We start from the raw sequence: 19,509 nt of genomic DNA, 5'->3' as shown, positions 1-19,509 counted from the left end.
ATGCAGACTGCAATGTCTTCTAGGGTGCAGGTCACATGCAACAGCACCAACCAATATATAAATAAAAGATCACAATCACAATTTAGTCCAATTCTCAAACTTTTGTTCTTTCGCGATCTAGTGACATCTGTCGGTACTATCTCCAGAACTGGTCTTTGTCATGTTATTTATTAACAAAGAGATAGAGGGGCTGGCCAGTACTTACCTCAGCTCAGTACAGTCGATAGATACACATAAAACAGAACCGAAAATTACATTCCTAGCTTTCGGAACAGATGTTCCTTCATCAGGGAGGTGAGAGGGGAAAGAAAGGGAAGAAGGGAAAGGAGATTCAGTTACTCACAACCCAGGCTATGAAGCAACAGGGAAAGGAAAATAGGGATGGTAGCAAGGATGGAGGCATGGTTGTCAGAGGGAAGCCAAAGATATTCTACTGTAAGTACTGTGCCAGCTTCAAACCAAAGAGGATGCATACAGAAGTAAAGAGGTATGTAGTATAAAGATAAACACAACTATGTAGGATGAAAAGATGCGTGAATGGCTAAAGAGGAAAGGGAAAGAGGAGAAGACTGAAGAGTAAATGGGAGTGAGGTTGTTTAACGTAGGTTCAGTCCAGGGGGATGGCGGGATGAAAGGATGTGTTGGAGTGCAAGTTCCCATCTCCGCAGTTCAGAGGGACTGGTGTTGGGTGGGAGAAGCCAAATGGCACATACGGTGTAGCAGGTTCCTAGATCCCTAGAATTATGCTGGAGGGCATGCTCTGCTACTGGGTATTGGGCATCTCCTAGGCGGACAGTTCGTCTGTGTCCGTTCATGCGCTCAGCCAGTTTAGTTGTTGTCATGCCGATGTAAAAGGCTGTGCAGTGCAGGCATGTCAGTTGATAAATGACGTGTAGTTTCACATGTGGCCCTGCCTTGAATTGTGTATGTTTTACCAGTGGCGGGGCTGGAGTAGGTGGTTGTGGGGGGATGCATGGGGCAGGTTTTGCAGCGGCGTCTGTTATAGGGGTAGGAACCGCTGGGTAGAGAAGGTGGTCTGGGAATATTGTAGGGTTTAACAAGGATGTTACGGAGGTTAGGGGGGCGACGAAAGGCAACTCTGGGTGGTGTGGGGAGAATTTTGTCAAGGGATGATCTCATTTCAGGGGTTGACTTGAGAAAGTCATATCCCTGGCGGAGTAATTTGTTGATGTTTTCGAGGCCAGGATAATATTGGGTGACAAGGGGGATGCTTCTGTGTGGTCTGGGGGTAGGAACATTGTTGTTGGACGGGGAGGAATGTATTGCTCGGGAGATCTGTTTGTGGACAACTTGTCACCCAATATTATCCTGGCCTCGAAAACATCAACAAATTACTCCGCCAGGGATATGACGTTCTCAAGTCAACCCCTGAAATGAGATCATCCCTTGACAAAATTCTCCCCACACCACCCAGAGTTGCCTTTCGTCGCCCCCCTAACCTCCGTAACATCCTTGTTAAACCCTACAATATTCCCAGACCACCTTCTCTACCCAGCGGTTCCTACCCCTGTAACCGACACCGCTGCAAAACCTGCCCCATGCATCCCCCCACAACCACCTACTCCAGCCTGCACTGCACAGCCTTTTACATCAGCATGACAACAACTAAACTGGCTGAGCGCATGAACGGACACAGACGAACTGTCCGCCTAGGAGATGCCCAATACCCAGTAGCGGAGCATGCCCTCCAGCATAATTCTAGGGACCTAGGAACCTGCTACACCGTATGTGCCATTTGGCTTCTCCCACCCAACACCAGTCCCTCTGAACTGCGGAGATAGGAACTTGCACTCCAACACATCCTTTCATCCCGCCATCCCCCTGGACTGAACCTACGTTAAACAACCTCACTCCCATTTACTCTTCAGTCTTCTCCTCTTTCCCTTTCCTCTTTAGCCATTCACGCATCTTTTCGTCCTACATAGTTGTGTTTATCTTTATACTACATACCTCTTTACTTCTGTATGCATCCTCTTTGGTTTGAAGCTGGCACAGTACTTACAGTAGAATATCTTTGGCTTCCCTCTGACAACCATGCCTCCATCCTTGCTACCATACCTATTTTCCTTTCCCTGTTGCTTCATAGCCTGGGTTGTGAGTAACTGAATCTCCTTTCCCTTCTTCCCTTTCTTTCCCCTCTCTCCACCCTGATGAAGGAACATCTGTTCCGAAAGCTAGGAATGTAATTTTCGGTTCTGTTTTATGTGTATCTATCGGCTGTACTGAGCTGAGGTAAGTACTGGCCAGTCCCTCTATCTCTTTGTTAGTATTTGTTTCACATCTTTATATGAGATTTTCCATTAATCATGTTATTTATTCTCACAATAACAATTACAATCAGTTCAATATGATTTGTTTCATTTTTTAGATGTTTAATTCTGGATTAATTTTCTCTTTTACTTCATCTGAATATCATCATGTTGTTTTAAAGCTGATGAAGTGTCACACTCATGCAAGCTTATTATGACCCCATAGCACTGATACAGGGGATGTGAAGAAACAAGCAAACTGGAACTCCCTGGCAGATTAAAACTGTGTGCCCGACCGAGACTCGAACTCGGGACCTTTTCCTTTCGCGGGCAAGTGCTCTACCATCTGAGGTACCAAAGCACGACTCACGCCCGGTCCTCACAGCTTTACTTCTGCCAGTATCTCGTCTCCTACCTTCCAAACTTCACAGAAGCTCACCTGCGAACCTTGCAGAACTAGCACTCCTGAAAGAAAGGATACAACGGAGACATGGCTTAGCCACAGCCTGGGGGATGTTTCCAGAGTTTCCAGAGGACCGGGCGCGAGTCGTGCTTCGGTAGCTCAGATGGTAGAGCACTTGCCCGCAAAAGGCAAAGGTCCCGAGTTCGAGTCTCGGTCGGGCATACAGTTTTAATCTGCCAGGAAGTTTCATATCAGCGCACACTCCGCTGCAGAGTGAAAATTTCATTCTGCTGTGGCTAAGCCATGTCTCCGCTGTATCCTTTCTTTCAGGAGTGCTAGTTCTGCAAGGTTCGCAGGAGAGCTTCTGTACAGTTTGGAAGGTAGGAGACGAGATATTGGCAGAAGTAAAGCTGTGAGGACCGGGCATGAGTCGTGCTTCGGTAGCTCAGATGGTAGAGCAATTGCCCGCGAAAGGCAAAGGTCCCGAGTTCGAGTCTCGGTCGGGTACACAGTTTTAATCTGCCAGGAAGTTTCATATCAGCGCACACTCTGCTGCAGAGGGAAAATCTCATTCTGTTAAGCAAACTGGATAATTAACAACATGTGTAAGTTGGCACCAGAGAATCGAACAAGAATTTAAAATCAAGCAATTTGTTACAAAATTGTTCACAAACATGAGAAAGTAATCCATACCGAATTTGAACTTTATCAGATCAATCTTTTCAAAGAAAATCTGTTCTTCTTCTTCTTTTGTATCGACTGAAACTTGAAGCTACAAAGATCAGATTTTTATAAATGTGTTACGGTAAAAAAACAATGCAGGGAAGTTTCTGTAGCATTATGCACAATACTTCCAAGTTTTTTGACAGATTGTTAATCTTGGCCTAGAATAAAGTAAAACTTCTCAGAATATCCACCCATTAAATATAAGTTAGGATCTAGATATTTCAGCACCATATTCTGGCTATACACTAACAAAGCTGTAGCAAATTTCAAGGTAATTAATGTATTATTAAATGGTACAGCAGTGGGAGGAAGAACAGTTCGGACAATACTGACTGCCCAAAGTTCTACACAATCCAGTCAAATTAATGTGACCATCTTTTGCAGCGTGGATGTGCAGGAAGACAGTCAGTCAGTCAGTTTCTGGAAGGTATGACAGGGATGTGGAGCCATGCTAGCTCCAGTGCCATGACCAACTGCAGTATGTTTCTCAATTGAGGATCCACGCTATGAACAGCCCGATTGAGGTAGTCCCACATATTCTCAATTAGGTTTGAATTCAGTGAGTTTGGTGCCCAAGGGAATGTGGTGAACTCATCTTGTTGCACTTTGAAACATGCATGTAGACTATGAGCTGTGTGTCACATTGCATCATCCTGCTGGTAATGTCGTAATGCCTAAGAAAAACAAACTGAACGTACAGTGGACATGGTCCCCAAGGATAAATGCACACATGCGTTAATCTAATGTCCCTTCCACAATAATGTTGTCACCCATGGAACCTTACAAAAACATTCCCCAAACCATAATGCTCCCTCTTCCAGACTGGAAACTTCCAACGATTCTTGCAGGGCAGTACATGCCAACAGCCATCTGCCCGATGGAGCATAAAATTGAAGAGGCTGCCTGTCACCACCCAGCGGATGATCAGTTTCAGTACTGGCTCGCAAATTCTAGCCTTTTTCACTGCTGAACAGTAGTCAGCATGGGTGCACAAACCAGGCACCTGCTGCGGAGGCCCATACACAGCAACACTCTGTGAACAGTCTTTGAGGAGACATTGTTGGTACCCCATTGGTTCATCATAGTGGTCAGTTGCTCAACAGTGTATGTCTGTTCACCCCCACACATTCCAACAGCTGTCATTCACCCGTCATCTATGACCCATAATGCATTTCATTTACCTCATTGCCAGTTTTGGATAGCGTCATATAGCCATGCACAGTGCACGTTAACCACAGCAATGCACGAACAGTTTACAGACTTAGTCCTTTAGGAAATGCTTCCAATGTTGGCTTGAAAGATAAATCGCTCCATTTCTGCATTATGACAGAGACTGCAACTGTTTCCCGCATCTCCCTGACATGTTTTATACACTCTCCAATTCTAGTGCTGCCACCTAACATCAGCAAGTGGTTCTTGCATGCTGATGTCAAACATAGGTGATTGTCGCATTAACGGGAGTGGACCGTGGTTCTTTTCAAGCACAGAGTTGGGTGTGATGACAGTCAAGAATTGCATGTTCTGTTTACTGTCTGCACCAAGGACAAATAAGCAACCCCGACTTAGCAGCATTTTACCGACCTCCCACACCTACCCTCCTATCCCTCCCCCTCCCCACCCCATCCTCCTTATCCCCACCCAACTGGCTCTCCCACCATGCACTGCTGCTCGTAGTCTGGGTACAGCCACCAAAGACTGTAGTCTCGTGTGTGTGTGTGTGTGTGTGTGTGTGTGTGTGTGTGTGTGTGTGTGTGGTGGGGGGGGGGGGGTTGTCTTGTTGGCCAAAAGATCATTTTGTGACAGTCTTTTTGTCATACTGCGACTTAGCATCTCCGCTATGTAGTGCGTAGCAACTATTCTTTTCATAATATTGTTGGCACAAGTGAGATGCTAATAACTCACAGCTGACTTTTAATCTTGTTAAACACAATTCCTCAACAATGAAGCAAAATTTTAGTGTTAAGTGAATCACATTGCACAACAGTGCTCATTGAGGATGCATTGTGCCATTGTTAACACTCCAAAAACTCATTTTATGTCCCTCTCTTGCACCTTTTCCCCAGGTAATATTAACATAATGCAATGCCTTTTATAAACAACTACTACTTCACTGGCATTACTTTGTTTTCTACAATTTGGTGAAAATTTCAAATGGCACTATTAATTTAGAAATACTGCTGTTATAAAAACAGAATTAATAACTATACTGTTGCCAAAGTAGATTACTGTTCTCTCATGCACGTTACTGTCACAGATATTTTATTAACACTTAGGCGCCGACGCCCATAACAATACGGGTGTGCGCTACCTGCCCGGAAGTCTGGCACCCGTAATTTTACGGGCGCATGTTCTCGTTCTTCCCCTTCTTTTCTTACGGCTCCCACTTGTCTGGGAGGTGTGGCATGGACTGTAGTTCACTAGATAGTGCGGGCATGCTGTGGGTGTGCTTCCCTTTTTATTTGTCGGGTTTTGTAAGCAGCGATTTTGTCCCGCGCAGTCTCAGTAGCGTCGACATGGCGAAGCGTGGCTTGACGGACAAAGAAATTGTTCACGAGTTATATTGTGATTTAGAAGAAATTGGTGTTGATTTGTCAGAGGAAGATATTGTAGATGACTCTGATGATGTGGATTATGTTCAAGAAGTAGTTTCCGGCAGTTCAGGTAAAGAATTCTGACAACAAAACATCTATAATTTTTGTTCATATTTTCACTGAAAAAACTCTCAGTACGCAATTATGATTTTATTTGCAAATACTAATCTTCTGATAGACTCAGAAGAAGAGAGCAGGTGTCCAAACACTTCAGCAGCAAGTAATCCCGTCGTCATTGTGCCTGAAGAACGAGCGAGACTGACGGCGAGGGGGAAGCCGAGACGTATGCACCACACCGATTCTGAGGAAGGTTGGACGACTACTGATCGTGCACCAGATATCGATCTATTCTCAGGACAATTTGGAATATGCAATGTTGTCAGTTTAGACCAGAACAGTGCACCTCTAGAATTTTTTTCATATTTCCTGACAGACAATATGATGAAACATATAAAAGAACAAACTAATCTGTATGCTCAACAATGCATCATGAAATTATGAAGCACAAATTCCCTTTCACCCACCTGCTCATTATCAAAGTGGAAAGGAGTTACACTTATGGAAATAAGGAAGTTTCTGGCAAAGTGTGGCGAAAAGACAGAAGCTACCAGTGTAGTGAATGTAAAGTAGCATTGTGCAAAATGCTGCGCTTCAAAATTTACCACACAAAGAGCAAAATTGCATCCTAAAATAGTTACAGGAGGTTACTGTAGATGAGACATACTGTATCCATCATAATTACAATTTTTGTGTAAAATAAAAAAAATTTCTTCTAGAAAATACAGTGAATATACCTTTGACCAATTTTTCCTTTTTTCAAAAACAATGTTATAATAATAACATTTGTCAGAAGTATGTATTAATTCAAGATAAAGGTGTTATATATGGTTTTAAACAAGAAAGTCTAGGTTTTTCAATAAGAGTAATTTTATTGCTGTAACTGAAACCTTTCATGAGTTGTAGTAGTTTAAAATACGTTAAAATCAGCCAGTCTTTATGGTAGAGAGACGCGCGCAATGGCTCAGGACCCAAAGTGTTAAAATGTCGTCAATGAAACATATCTATTAACATCATCTCTTAGCGTGTTTCTTTAAAAGCTGTTGTTCAATGGTATATTTCAAGATCTCTTGCATAAATCTTTCTACTGTTTTACTTTTTTTAAAGAATTTGCAATTTTTAAATAAATTAAATGTCCTTTACTGTTTACAAGACAAGACAATTCCACTGTGATTCATGTTCCTTTTTTAGAATGATCCCTATAAATGTTTGTGAAAGTACTTTCAAACAATGACAAATCATGGACTGCACAAGATTTGATGATGAATCTTCATTCCTTGTAAATCTTTGTGTTAGTGTAAAAACTATGCCAATTTATAATCCAAAGCAATTCTTTTTATTGATGAAGAGTTTCTATAAACATATTTTACCAACAGCAATATGTGGGTTAACATTTTCAGTTGAGGGCTAAAGCAATTACAATTGTAAACAAATGCAAATAAAGTACTGGTTACCGAATAATTCAATGTTTTGCAGATATGACTCCAACTGGAATTCAATAATCTCAAAAAATTATGACTAGGGATTATATCCAGTAGTATACAGCAATAATTGCCAAAAATTCATACATGTGTCAAACACCTGAAGAGGAGAAACAAAGTTTAGAAAAATAAATGTGCAAGTACAGGTTATATATTCACACATACATAATTCTTTTCACGGTTTTTATAAATGACAATTAACATCAAAATAAAGATCCAATCATATTACAACTGTTCCCTTTAAAAGGAACAACATTTGAGAACACATAGTTCAAGTTCTTTACATTTTGGAATGTGAAAAAAAACATCGCTTCTTGGGAAGGAGACATCGATAAGTATTTAGCATAAAATTTCACACCCTGTTCGATTTGCCACCTACTGCAAAAGGACACAGCACCCCAAGAGAAATAGGTTTTAGCAGTACAACAATAAACAAGCCCACAATCCCTCCCTATAAACTTTCATCAGATCTTTCTGAATATGGCTAAAAAAATACAATGGCCTTTTAAAGCTTACTCTGCTACATTCTTAAATTAGTATGTAACATAAATTTCACACACATCCACACAATACACATGCAAATCACAAGTTTTATCAGTCAAAATGATGCATCACAATCCAGTAAAACAAAAACAGAATTATCGCCAAATAATTTCTGTTATTAAAAAAAAAACCCAAGCAACTCTCACTGTATCAGTGCATTAAAGCCAATTTACAAAGAAAAAAAGGGGGTTATCCCAAAGTCCCAGCTCAGTTGCTATCTGGCGTCACACGCTTCAAATACAATGTAAAGCACACAACTGTTCAAAGCCATCTTCTTGCTACAGGTTTAGTGTGAAGACAACTCAAGCTAGCATCAGTTTATATGCAGCAAAAACAAGATTATAGCACACACATGCACCCACGCATACATTCATTTTGACACTTTCTCACTTTAGTAAAATGTTACACTCAGTGGGCCAGGTAATGTTAGGAACAGAGACCTGATGTAAAACTCTGAACACATCACCAAGTCCTTACACAGAAAGAAGCTAGTTTCCAACAAGTAACAGTACAGCTGGAAAGACATTTCAAACATCTTTCCATCAAACGCTGCACTCAATGGTTAAGAAGCAGAGGGGAACATATTTTTGCCTTATATCTAAAAATTTCATATTGTAACAGCAGTAAATCAAGAAAATTTAACATGAGAAACTGGGAAAACTTTCCACAATGCATTCCTCAAAGAAATTTCCTTCTCATACACAGAATGCGGATATGTTACACATCCCATTATTACCAAACAACATTACACCAATAACTTTATAGGAAAACCAACTGCAACTGAGAAATCAGCTACAACAATAGGATTACTATTTTTTGGCTGGAAAACCTCTTAACATGAAAAAAAGAGAGACAATGTATTGGCCTCAGCATTCAAAGTGTGTTGTAAGGACCAACACTAACTCTTTCCCAACTCCATAGGCAGTGGTGATGAGTTGCGTGGAGGTTGCTGTGCTTGATTCTGTGCTTGTTGTGCCTGCAACGGAATTGGAGTGGGAGCTGGACCACCAACAGCTACTGCTGGCACAGTCGGGACTGGCACAGCAGGTTTTATAAACCGCTCAGAAGGCCTCCGTCCAGCCTGAAGCACAGAAATAATTTTTAAGTTATTGGGATTTAAAAACCTGTGGAAGAAATGAAATAATCAACAGCAAATACAAATACCAAGAAAAGAAATGATCAACACAACATACAAATACCAAAACAGTGCTACTTAAAATTAATACTGAACTTGAGGTTATAAGTTGGCTGACCCTACTTTCATAAAGCAAGAACACGAGAAACTGATTTAAAAAAAAAATGAGACAGCAATGAACTGTGATGAAGAAAGATAATTAAAATATCAGAGCAGACACGTTAACATCAGACAAGCTGTGGTTGTGATTAGCTGTTGTACAGTTGTATAAAGATGTTTTATATCAAACTGTTATAATTTAGTTTATTAATAATTTCTGCAGGACACAGTATGAGATTCGGTGCCTCATCTTCAATTATATATCGTAGGCTACAAATGAACCGAGGTGATAGTGCTTTATTTAATGTGTGTTCTTGAAATAAACTAACTATTGACACTAACTCCAGTTTTGCATTCCTGGATGAATCAATGTAAACAACAGCATTGCACACAAACTTTGAACACATTTGGCAACAGATTACTTTACCCACAAGAACTTGAGTATGGGAAACTGAATAGTAGTAAGAACACAAAAATTTACACTTCAAATGAAAATAATAGCAAGTTTTCTAAGTGCAGCAACAGTTATAAAATTAATTCTTCGACGAAGTGTCATAGAATTGGTTCATTGGAAATTGACACAGATTTCAAAGACAATGTATCAAACTCCATAAGATACTTCAGCATAGTAACATGATGAAAATGGAAAGTTTTATGTCTTTCCATCTGTACTCTTTCTTTCTTTCTTTTTTTCTTTCCATTACTGATATGAAATAATTAAAAATTAAGGAAATTTATGTCTACAAATGACATTTTTCCCAGAAGTGTCTACTAATGAGCTGGCTGACATACATTTGATGACTGTGTTTGGTTTGTGGGGCGTTAAACTGCACAGTCATCTGCACCCATACAAAGTCCTAATTGTTTCACAGTCCAATTTTTTTTTTTTACACACACACAGTCCTATCTAGCCACTGTCACGAATGATGATGATTACAAAAACACCAAGCCCCTGGGCACAGAAAACCCCCAACCAAGCTGGCATATCTACTTGGATCTCTAACTTTCAGGATTACTGTATACATTAGTTTTAATTGGCCACAAGAAAGACATGAAATAGAAGAGTAACAGTAAGAAAGGTGCAGCTGAGTAAGAAGCGTCAATCTAAACTTTGGGCTGTAGGGAAAAAGGGTAGGAAATGTTTGAAAAGTAATGACAACAATGATTCACATTCTGCAGCACCAACACTCTCCACGAGTGCCTCAGACACCTGATAAGCCTACGTGACTTGAGACATTGTGTACCGTGTAGCACGCAACCATGATTTGACCACAATCAACTACACTCATACTGGACATCTTGACCAATTTTGTTTTCAACTGCCAAGCTCATGACTGGTGTAAGATTGACCGCAATCCCATTTGTCATGGTAATACGTTGCAGTCCCGGAAAATAATCCCACTTGGATGCATCCCAATGTTTTCTTGTTGCACTTGACTTTACTCAATGTTTTGCTCACATATTGATATGTTTTAGAACCCTACATCAAACAGAACCATTTATCAAGCAATTTTAAATACAGTGAAAGTTAATGTGGCATCCAACAGCCAAGTACAATCAATAATCTGGCATCACTTCATACCTACTGAATATTTCAGATGTGTTTAGTGGAATTCAGTCACACTAGGCAATGGTCAACAATTTTGAGTCGCATAGTGGCAACAATTTTTTCAATCACCTGTCAGACAGTTTGTCATGTATCAATTGTCTACAGTGTTTAAGAAGTGCTATTTTGAAGTGCAATCACAATGGCTGCTATTCTGTATCACAAATATAGTAGCGCTGCATTTTGTTTTGGGAATATTTTCTCAACCAAGCAACTCTCACAACGAAGTGGATGTGAAATGTAAAGATGTTACACTTATAATACAACAAAAGCTTGACATCACTTGACATGTTTCGCCTGATTCAGGCACCTTCAGATTTGTTTATACAAAAAATTAACATTTCATTAGTGGTACCATGACCCCATTCTGCAAAATACCAATTACTAGCAAGAAATTGTAACATGACTCGCTGTTATTAGACAGTGTTAGGCACATGGAATACCGAGCATACAGAACATCCTAGCAAATAAATGCACTCATCAAATATTCAGGAACATTGTGCAATATCCTATAAATAAATAGGATGGAATATAACCAAAAAATAGTCGCACTCAGTGACTGGGCTTTGTCATAAAAATATACATTACATACCATTAAACCAGAAGAAGAAAAAGATAAAGCTAGTCACCAGGTGTGACTATTTTATGGCTATATTCCATTCTGTTTATTTACAGCACACTGCACAATGTTTCTGAATATCTGATGAGAATAATTATTTGCTGGAAAGTTTCGTACACTCGGTATCCTGTGTGCCCAACACAATCTACGTGGGTTGCCCAAAAAGTAATACATTGCCTTTTTTTGCTTCAACAATTCTTTATTGAACCTAATGAGAATTACATGCATGAAAGAATGGTGTTTTATCAACACACCCTATTTTCCCACGTAATCTCCATCCCGTTCTATAACCTACCTGCAGCATGAAACAAGGGCTTGTATGCCCTGTAGGTACCCATCCTTTTACTGGTGGCGGAGCCAGTGCTTCACTTTGTGAATCACCACCTCATTGTCCACAAAATGGCATCCTTTAATGGGCCAAACAATTGGAAGTCCAAAGGGGCTAGGTCAGGGCTGTCAGGTGTGACAGCTGATAATGGCCTCCCTGACCACTGCAAATTGTGGAGCTCTGCTGAACCACCTTCTGATGATCTCACCCTCTGTGCCCAGTGACTGACTGTACTTCTGTTGACAGCAGATGCTCTACAGACTTTGCACAAATGTTTGAGAATATTCCCCACAGCTTCTTTCTCTGCAGCGAGAAATTCAATGACGGCACATTGCATGTAACATACATCGCCTACAGACACCATTTTGGAACTGTCCTGGAGCTTCGCTATTGTCGGAAATGATGGAAACTTTGCACACTAACTCAGGAGACTTCAAATAAAACACACACATTTTGCACTGGTAGAATTTTTTTCTGCTGAGAAAAAAAAAAAATGCAGTGCATTACCTTTTGGGCAACCCTCATAACAACATCATGTCGTGCTACAACTTCGTGCTAGCAAATAAAATTTTGCAAAATGGGATCATTCCATTTCTAACGAAATGTAAATTGTTTTGTGTAAGCCAATATGAAGACAACTGAATAAAGAGAAAACATATCATTGGTAAACCAAAAATGATTACAACCTTACTACCAAGCGTTTGTTTCTTCTTCATATATTACTAGATGCTGTACCAACCCTGCCATGAACTGGAGAAAGACTTCATAATTTTTTAAAGACTGGTTTTTTCATAATTTCATATCTTTTCTGAGAGTCAGTTTAAAAAAATTGGTTTGCCTGAACAGAGCACAGTTTACTTTTGGTGGATAATTGTACACCCCACCCCCCAACATCTGAATTTCTCTTGGGGAATATATTCACCAGTTATTTACAGCAAATGTTACTTGCCTGATTCAGTCAATGGGTCAGGGAGTAATTCAAAATTCAAATATATTTACAGACCCGCTTCTCTTCAAGAGCTTATCAATTCAGATTGTTCAGAGGTGGATTTTTAAAAAAGATTATCATCAAAGATGCTATATTTTGGAACCACTTTGGCATGGAATAAAGATAAGCCTGCTACTCTTCAGAAGTTTGGCAAAAACTCTGGCCACATGCCTACGAAGAAGAAACAGACATCAGTACTGCAGTCGAAAATGATGCTGTTTTGAACCTGTTTGATGTTGCTCGAAAAGAAATAAGTTCACCAAGAGATGAAGTTTTGGAATGGGCAGACACTGACAAAGAACCTGTAGTCGAAGAAATATAACATGAACTGATAGTATAATGTGTATGAGGGCCACAACAAGAACTTTGACTACCAGATATGAAATACAACAAAGATTAAGCGGCTGGCGCAACAAGCTTGACACCTCCACCCACCTAGAAAGAAGCAGCTGTTGCTATTAATACATTTATAAAATTTGCTGGAAGTAGCAAATCACACAAGACTGCAGAATTATCATAATGAGGCTTGGGGGGGGGGGGGGGGACGCAAAATAAAGAAATTAAAAAAAGGGCTTTAGGTCTTATTTCAAGAGACTGTACTGCAGTATAAAACTGTAGTGTCCCGAAATGAACATAGAATCTTAAAATTACATAACACGATGCATGCAATAAAGTTTTTCATTTGTTCTCTAAAATGTTGTTTTATACTGTATTGAACATATCACTTTAACGAAAGTATAGAACACACAAACAATCTAAGGCCAGTCGCTGGGTGCCCAGCACCATTGAGTACCTTGTGTCTCACACTTCATATAATAAAGAATCTACTAAGTGGCAGCAGGGGCGCGCACGCCCACGCGCGTACACACACACACACACACACACACACACACACACACACACACACACACACACACACAAAAAAGGGTCTAACTATTACAAACTTTTGGAGCCAATGGCTCCTTCTGGCAGAAGAGTTGAAGGGGAAGGAAGAGGGGTGAAGGAGAAGGACTGGAGAGGTTTATTAGGGAAAGAGGTACAGTTCAGAAAAGTCACCCAGAACCCCATGTCAGGGGAGACTTACCAGACGGGATGAAAAGGAAAGACAGGTCTTTCCTTCCCCTTCAACTCTTCCACCAGAAGAAGAAGCCACTGGTTCCAAAACCTTGTAATAGTTAAATCGTGTGTGTGTGTGTGTGTGTGTGTGTGTGTGTGTGTGTGTGTGTGTCTTTTTCCCCTGCTGATTTTTTTTTATCTACATATTTAAATTATACTATCAATAATTGATTCTTTTCTTTATTATTACACCCCATAGAATGTTATTTTTAGATGATAATGAACCATTTTCGGTAGTTCAGCACCGTCAACATCCAAAGATACCAGAGTAGCGGGTTTCTACTGTAATACTTATTTGTATGAAGAGAAAATAAAGGGAACTCAACAGATATGGAAAATCTGGTTGACAAGCTGTTAACCTCCTATCAATTTCTAAATAATTTGGAAAGAGTGCCTGCACGAAAAATTACTATTTCGCCACCATATGGCATAACAGTATTCCCTTGCCACATCTGTGCCTACTAACAATTGCTAAAGTGTGAAAAATCATTCCCTTTGGTCCAGAGTTAAAACAAGTCAGAGTAAGTTTCAACTATTTTATTTTATTTTCCCTTCCACTGTTAAACACCACTATTACGCTGCTATGGTTTTAAATATTTGTAGGTGGTCCCTGAAGAACATGTTGCCAAAACTTGTTGTTTTAGGTTATGGGAAGGAACAATTTCACCGAGAAAACATGGAACAACATTAGCCATTTACAAGATGTACAACTTTGCTTTGACCGTTTTCCCCCCCTCAACATTTGAGGCATTAATGAAACAAATTGGTTACACATGTATCATTCAAAGTATTTTTCCATCGCTGGCCACTACTTTCTCCCATCTTTCAGGCAATGCACGAATCTCACACCGAAAAAATTGTTCATCTATCCAATTTGTGACTTCTTCATGAGATTGGAAGTGTTGGTCAGCCAGGCCATGCGCAATTGCTCTAAACAGGTGATAGTCAGAGGGAGCAATGTCTGGAGAATACGGCAGTTAGTGTAGGACCTCCCATTTTAATGTTTCCAAGTATGTTTTGATCTTTTGCAATATGGGCTCAAACGTTATTGTACTGCAAAATTGCTTTATCGTGTCTCTCGCTGTATTGCGGACGTTTGTCTTTTAATGCTCTGCTCAAACGTATTAATAGCATTTGATAACAAGCACCTGCGATTGTTTCACTCGGTTTTAATACCTCATAGTACACAATGCTGAGCTGGTCCCACCAAATGCAGAGCATGATCTTGGAGCTGTGAATATTCGAATATTCGATTTGGCTGCTGACGTGGAAGCATGGCCAGGATATCCCATGATTTTTTGTACTTAGGGTTATCGTAATGGACCCATTTTTCATCCCCGGTCACAATTCGATGCAGAAATCCCTTCCGTTTCTGCCTCTGAAGCAACTGTTCACAAACACACAAACGCTATTCCATGTCTCTTGGTTTCAGCTCACATGGGAACTAAGTTCCTTCTTTCTTAATCATGCCCATAGCCTTGAGTCGTTTTGAAATGACTTTCTGTGTCACTCCCACTAATCATGCCAATTCTTCTCGAGTTTGATGCGAGTCTTCAATCAACAATGTCTCCAATTCTGCATCTTCAAAAACATCCTCTCTTCAACCATTACACCAGTCTACGACGTTAAAATCACCGTTCATAAAGTGCTGAAACCACTCATGACATGTTCTTTTACTAATAGCATCCTTACCATAATTACATGAGAGCATTCGATGAGACTCAGCCGCTGTTTTCTTCATACTGAAACAAAACAGTAACATCTCCTGCAAATGACGAGAATTGGGCTCGTAAACTGACATTTTCAATCAAGAGCAACTTTACGATTCATACACAAATCGACTAACGTTGGAATGAGAATATTTTGACCAAGGTCGAAGCTAACTGCCTGACATCTGCGACCTGTTTCTTTCGACCACTACTTACCGTTGTCGCCACCGATTGGCAAACGGCAGAAGCAAAGTTGTACACCTTGTAATAATAATAATAATAATAATAATAAAATAAACAAATAACTGCAAGAGATTCAAATGCAGACACGGAAAAGAAACTATTCACTTATCACCAAACAGCAGGAAATATTTTTAAGAAGCAGAGAGATACTGGAATATCAAGCCTCTAACACGGATGTGGTCATAAGAAGGGCAAGTCTCTGACTATGCAGGTCAGTAAAAATCCCAGCAAAGAGAGAACAAAGAGAGAACAAAGAGTTCACATCAAATTCCTTCCAAATTTGAAGAGGATGTTGAGAAGCATATTTCACATTGAACACTGTTTAAGACAACTTTCAGAGTTTAATGTCAAGCACAAGAAAGCTAAAACACCTAGAAAAGCCATCTCACACAGGCTTCAGTGCATATGAAGGTACTGTGGAAGACTGGGACAGGGTAATTTTCTCTGTCAAAAAGGGGTTTGCGTGGTAGTGATGCCGACTTAGAACTATGGTTTTAGACAGGAGAGTATTATGAGTGTGTTATTCAAATCAAAAAGTTCTGACAGTGTTATAGTGTGGGGTGCATTTTGTTCCAAAGGGGTTGGAAGGACAAAAATATGTACAGGTGCAGTCAGTGGTACACTGTAGTGTAAAATAATTGAAAAGGAAATGAAGAAGGCTAGGGACTATTTTAGTGGTGCAAATTTGGGCCATTTAATTTCCAAGGTGACAATGTCAGTTGCCACTGATCAATTATTACATGGTAATGTCTGGATGATCAAAGTTTCCAGAGACAGTAGTGGTCAGTATAGTCTCCCAACATGAAATCTATTGACAATATCAGGTTGGTAATGTCAAAAACAGCTATGCCAATACTACTCTGCACCTAAAATAGAGCTAAAAGAGAAGATAGTTCATGTCTGGTAGCAGACAATTGGGCCTACAGGGTGTCAAAGTTTGGTTCATTTAATGCTGTGTACAATCAACTTTCTCCAAAACAGTGAAAGTCCCCAATTCAAATACTTATGAGTATGTACAAAGATTTATCGAAAAGTAATGCTTCTAAATTTTTTATGTGAAAACTCTCAAGCTTTTTAAATAAAACAAACTTCATTAACATTCTACATCTTTTTACTTAATGCTTACTTGTTTATTTCTCAACATAGTTACCCGGGCGAGGAACACATTTCCACCAACGAGAAACCAGTTTGTTAATACCATACTGCAGACGTCTGACTTTGTAGCCAGAGCCACTTCACCTTTGCCACCTCACTACTTCTTCATCACTACGAAAGCAAAGTCCTCGGAGGTGGTATTTCTGTATGTTTTGGAAACAGATGAAACAGGGTGCGGCCAAGTCGGGACTGTATGGAGGATGGCTGATAATACTGAACCAGATGTGTCCAATTGTTGCAGATGTCTCAATTTTCATGTGTGGTCCGGCATCGTCACGGAGAGGATTCTTCAAATTCTAATCTCAATTACAGCACACTGTTTCTCACGCACCAACATAGTTATTTTACACACCGCCATGTTATACACAACAATTCAGAGCCCTCTAGTGGCAGAAGGTTGCAACATGCATCAGCCTAGTTGAAAAGTCAAGCAAGTGATATGCAAGACATTTAATACCTCGACCAATATTGAGAACAGAATAAAAAATTCTGAGGTATTACTTTACGGCTTGCCCTCATGTTACTGCTAGGTGTATACATGCACAAGACCAAAAACATGCCTGGATTTCCTAGTTAAAAATGCCTTCTTTCCTGCGTGAAAGCACTAAAAAAGTGTCAAGTGTCAATATACCTTCCCTTGGAGCTGCAAAACTTATTACTGGAACAGCTTTTATACACCAGCGTAGAACCTCTTGGTATGAACTTTGACATGCGGCAACATGTACACTGCATATTTTCCTACTACAAAAGAATTCCCACAAAGCATGGTAGCTTCTGAAGCACTGAAACTACACTCCTGGAAATTGAAATAAGAACACCGTGAATTCATTGTCCCAGGAAGGGGAAACTTTATTGACACATTCCTGGGGTCAGATACATCACATGATCACACTGACAGAACCACAGGCACATAGACACAGGCAACAGAGCATGCACAATGTCGGCACTAGTACCGTGTATATCCACCTTTCGCAGCAATGCAGGCTGCTATTCTCCCATGGAGACGATCGTAGAGATGCTGGATGTAGTCCTGTGGAACGGCTTGCCATGCCATTTCCACCTGGCGCCTCAGTTGGACCAGCGTTCGTGCTGGACGTGCAGACCGCGTGAGACGACGCTTCATCCAGTCCCAAATATGCTCAATGGGGGACAGATCCGGAGATCTTGCTGGCCAGGGTAGTTGACTTACACCTTCTAGAGCACGTTGGGTGGCACGGGATACATGCGGACGTGCATTGTCCTGTTGGAACAGCAAGTCCCCTTGCCGGTCTAGGAATGGTAGAACGATGGGTTCGATGACGGTTTGGATGTACCGTGCACTATTCAGTGTCCCCTCGACGATCACCAGTGGTGTACGGCCAGTGTAGGAGATCGCTCCCCACACCATGATGCCGGGTGTTGGCCCTGTGTGCCTCGGTCGTATGCAGTCCTGATTGTGGCGCTCACCTGCACGGCGCCAAACACGCATACGACCATCATTGGCACCAAGGCAGAAGCGACTCTCATCGCTGAAGACGACACGTCTCCATTCGTCCCTCCATTCACGCCTGTCGCGACACCACTGGAGGCGGGCTGCACAATGTTGGGGCGTGAGCGGAAGACGGCCTAACGGTGTGCGGGACCGTAGCCCAGCTTCATGGAGACGGTTGCGAATGGTCCTCGCCGATACCCCAGGAGCAACAGTATCCCTAATTTGCTGGGAAGTGGCGGTGCGGTCCCCTACGGCACTGCGTAGGATCCTACGGTCTTGGCGTGCATCCGTGCGTCGCTGCGGTCCGGTCCCAGGTCGACGGGCACGTGCACCTTCCGCCGACCACTGGCGACAACATCGATGTACTGTGGAGACCTCACGCCCCACGTGTTGAGCAATTCGGCGGTACGTCCACCCGGCCTCCCGCATGCCCACCATACGCCCTCGCTCAAAGTCCGTCAACTGCACATACGGTTCACGTCCACGCTGTCGCGGCACGCTACCAGTGTTAACAACTGCGATGGAGCTCCGTATGCCACGGCAAACTGGCTGACACTGACGGCGGCGGTGCACAACTGCTGCGCAGCTAGCGCCATTCGACGGCCAACACAGCGGTTCCTGGTGTGTCCGCTGTGCCGTGCGTGTGATCATTGCTTGTACAGCCCTCTCACAGTGTCCGGAGCAAGTATGGTGGGTCTGACACACCGGTGTCAATGTGTTCTTTTTTCCATTTCCAGGAGTGTATATGAAGAAACAGACAGTTTTGGTTGCAGTGTAAATTTTTTCCCCATTATTTCCTAATGTCAGCGCGCTCTCTCTCTCTCTCTCTCTCTCTCTCTCTCTCTCTCTCTCTTTTACAAAAGGCAATCAGAAAGAACGTTTTACTCTAATTTACAGTCAGACATTTCCACAAGGATGTTGCCTACTGACGTTAAGATATTAAAAAATTTATAAGTGAACGTCTCCCTG

General features: G+C 41.3%; 1 protein-coding gene across 3 annotated transcripts in view; it reads right to left on the bottom strand.

Moving 5' to 3' along the window:
* Positions 1 to 7,360: 7,360 nt before the first annotated feature.
* The window catches only part of LOC126100309 (coiled-coil domain-containing protein 6), a 72,966-nt gene continuing 60,817 nt past the window's right edge, over positions 7,361 to 19,509 (bottom strand). For all 3 annotated transcript variants that reach the window (XM_049910917.1, XM_049910916.1, XM_049910918.1), the window contains exon 9: positions 7,361 to 9,152. In XM_049910917.1, the coding sequence (XP_049766874.1) occupies positions 8,970 to 9,152 (183 nt within the window). In that variant the 3' untranslated portion in view covers positions 7,361 to 8,969. The remainder of the gene's footprint in view (positions 9,153 to 19,509) is intronic.

This window comes from Schistocerca cancellata, chromosome 9, assembly GCF_023864275.1.
Source record: "Schistocerca cancellata isolate TAMUIC-IGC-003103 chromosome 9, iqSchCanc2.1, whole genome shotgun sequence".
NCBI classification, from domain to species: Eukaryota; Metazoa; Arthropoda; class Insecta; order Orthoptera; family Acrididae; genus Schistocerca; species Schistocerca cancellata.
Note: the sequence above shows the minus strand (reverse complement) of the source record. Positions and strands in the feature narration are given on the sequence as shown.